Source organism: Peromyscus maniculatus, chromosome 10 (genome assembly GCF_049852395.1).
Source record: "Peromyscus maniculatus bairdii isolate BWxNUB_F1_BW_parent chromosome 10, HU_Pman_BW_mat_3.1, whole genome shotgun sequence".
NCBI lineage: Eukaryota > Metazoa > Chordata > Mammalia > Rodentia > Cricetidae > Peromyscus > Peromyscus maniculatus.
In genome coordinates, this window is record NC_134861.1 from 96,268,496 (window position 1) to 96,271,673 (window position 3,178).

General features: G+C 45.6%; 1 protein-coding gene across 3 annotated transcripts in view; it reads right to left on the minus strand.

The window, feature by feature from the left end:
- The window catches only part of Slc10a6 (solute carrier family 10 member 6), a 22,559-nt gene extending 19,788 nt beyond the window's left edge, over nucleotides 1-2,771 (minus strand). For 2 of the 3 annotated variants that reach the window (XM_006975419.4, XM_076546813.1), the window contains exon 1: nucleotides 1,769-2,771. In XM_006975419.4, the coding sequence (XP_006975481.2) occupies nucleotides 1,769-2,145 (377 nt within the window). In that variant the 5' untranslated portion in view covers nucleotides 2,146-2,771. The remainder of the gene's footprint in view (nucleotides 1-1,768) is intronic. The other variant, XM_076546814.1, reaches the window with a different exon arrangement.
- Nucleotides 2,772-3,178: the final 407 nt, after the last annotated feature.

Below are 3,178 nucleotides of genomic sequence, written 5' to 3' on the forward strand. Positions count from 1 at the left end.
GCTGACTGAGGACAGAGTGGGTGGCAGACATGGTGGTGTATACCTGTAATCCCAGCACCAGGACACTGAGGGCAAGAGGATCAGGAACTCGGAGCCACCCCAGGCTATGTGAGACTTTGTCTCAATAAAACAAAAGCAGAATATATAAAAGAGGTAAGATTGGTAATAAGAAACAAAATGAACTTTATCTTCCACACACACTCTGTCTGTTGTGTTTTTGTGACAATGCTGATGAGTAAGGGTGTGGGTAATAAATATTCTCTTTCCCAGAACAGAAATGTTTCAAAACACTGCTAAAGACCTCTGCTCATACTCCAAACAGATGATGTAGTTATGTGGCCAAATGTCATGGAAAAAAACTGCCTAAGTTACAAACTGATACAAACCAGATGTGAATTCCAGTGTCAACGATGCTCTTCTCCTTGTGGCTGTTGTTGAGCTACTTAACCAACTTGAATCGTTTTCTCAGAATAATAAAAGGCCACTTACAAGGTGACTATGAGAACCCAGGAGAGAAGATAGAGCCCAGACCTCCCCGGTACCTATGACCGTACCCCTGGTACTTCATGACTGACATGTGAGCATTAATGGACAGCTTCGCTGAAGTCCAAGTAGTGTCATAGGAGTGGAGATACAAAACTATCAAGAATTTTTTCAAGTCTCTCATAAGTGGGTAACTAATAGGCATCGTCATACAAGAGTTAATTATGTGCCGTCTATGTGGTAAGCACCCATTAAAATGTATAGGTAAAAAATCTGCTCGATGCACTAAATATTCAGTACGTGCAAAAGAACTAGAAATGAGACCTGAAGCTGACTCACGGAGGTCAACTCCCACTTTGGTCATCAAGTCTGACTCACTGATTGACTCATTCATTCATTCACTCATCGTACAGTAAATCTCAATTAAATGGCATACGCATGCAAAGATTTAAATTTATATGGAATATTTTCCCTAGGCAGGATGCAAACGTGTGTTTATGAGCAAAAAAAAAAAAAAATCTAGAAAGACTATTGTTTTTAACTCTATTTTCCCCCAATACTGACTCATCAATTCTTTCTTCAAATGTTATACTTCTCATCAAAACATTTGACCCCAAAATTGTGTGATTCATTCACCACTGTTAAAATGTGAATACATGATAAAGTTTAATTTCTCCTGGAGTATTTATCTACCCATAAGCAGGCATAAGCTCTGGCTTAAACCTAAAGGAGGCAAAGGCAACAAGACAGTTCATCATCCTGAGCGCTCCATGGTGCTCCCGAAATCAGTCCTGGCTATCAGCTGCCCCGGAGTCCTTCAGGCAGTCACTTAAAATGTTGCTTCTTAAGAAGGACAGTCTGGGAACACTGCTGAGAGCCATGTGGGCAAAAGAGACAAAACGAGAGAGAGAGCCACATGGGTTTTGTTCTGATTACATATCTGGTTACTATTACCATCACTGTCTTTAGCTCTATGGGGTTATTGGTGATGTCCTGGGAAATGACGGTTAGAGATGCCAACAGGCATAGAATGAGTTCATGCTTAGGAAATGTCATTGCTGCACATGAACCAAGTCCCACCCATCACTCAGGATAGAAAAAGCTGTTGGAAAAAAAGAAGAAGCTGCCGGCAGCAGAGTGAACTTGGAGCTGAGAGAGGTGATGTTTGCAGTACTTCCCCTCAGAGCACCCAGAGGTTGCAAGATTTTTTTTTAAAGCACAGAAGTGCCCTTGACTCCCAGGCAGAGACAGGGAAACCCTGCAGAGCTTCTCTACTGTGACTTACCTGAGATCCATATCTCCGTCCACCCAGAAGGTGAGAACATTTGAGATGGTGCCCCCAGGGCAGCACCCCATGATGAGGACAGCCATCGCTTGGAATGGCTTCAGAGAGAAGCCAATGGCCAGCAGATAGGCTGTCAGGGGCATGAGTCCAAACTGGCAGAGCAGTCCCACTGCGATGCCCCAGGGTCTTCTCAGGTGTGACCACAGCTTCTGAATCTCCACAGAACATCCAAAGGAGAACATGACCAGACCCACCATCACGGCTGACACCACCGTGAAAACGAGCTTCAGGGTCCCAGGGCTCTCGATTTCCCCCGGCAGCTCCTCCTCCATGCTGTTGGCAGGGCAGACGGAGTTGCCTGAACAGTCCACACTCATCCGATCTCATGAATTAGACAGCAGGAACACAGAGGATCGTGGACAGCAAACACTGGGCAGGTCTATCCGGACACGTTTCCTAAGAGTGCAACAAAGTGACGCCGGAGAATCCTTCCCGTCGCGATTGGCCAACCACATGATTCGCCCTAATCTGATCAAGTTATTCACAAGTGACACTGTAAGAGTAATGTGGTCAGGCAGGAAACACAGCAGAGGATGGCAAGCCCAGGTTTCCACTCTATTCTTGCTAATAGTTCAAGTTCTGGGAATGAGACAGGCGCACATACTGTCGAGGGGAACGCCTGGCCCATGTGGACAACATCACATCATGTTCTAGGGAAGTAGGACAGATGCCAAGACATCGTTTCTCCGAAGTCAGTAGGGATTTCAAACAGCCAGGATGCAATGTTCTGTGGACAGAACGGCTAAGCCAGGAAAAAACAAAGAGCCGAGCCAAAGCCACGCCTCGATGCACTCACAAGGCATTTCAGATGCTGAAGTGAGGCAAGCAGTCTGGAAAATGTCAAAGGGGCTGGGCATAATTTCAAGAGATTTTTAAATTGGCCTTTTCTTTTTCTTCTTGTTACTCCTCTGAGGACTTGTGTCTGAAGCCAATAATTCAACACCTGCAAGAATAAAATGGTATCAAGCACTTAGTCGTGTCTCATAAAACATGTGGAAACTTGTTTCTCTCCCAACATAATTCAAGAGAGCTGACATTTTCTTTTGGAGACTCCAGTCTGCTTTGAGACACACACCCTTGGGCCACCTAGTGAAGTCTGGGAGCCTTGCAAACGCTTGCCATGAAGGGCTTAGTCTGAGGACCACTCCAGATGCGGCACGGTGGCCCTCTGCGCATTCTAACCAGGTCCGAGGGGAAACCAGACAAGGACCACATGGCTCTTAGAAACAAAATTCCTAAACCACCAGCTGCCATCCTCTTCTCACTGACAGCAGAGTTTTGTTTTTTTTTTTCCCAGTGTGTCGAGTGGGAACAAGGCATGCTTTGTCAACCCCTCCCTGGCCTTAAGAG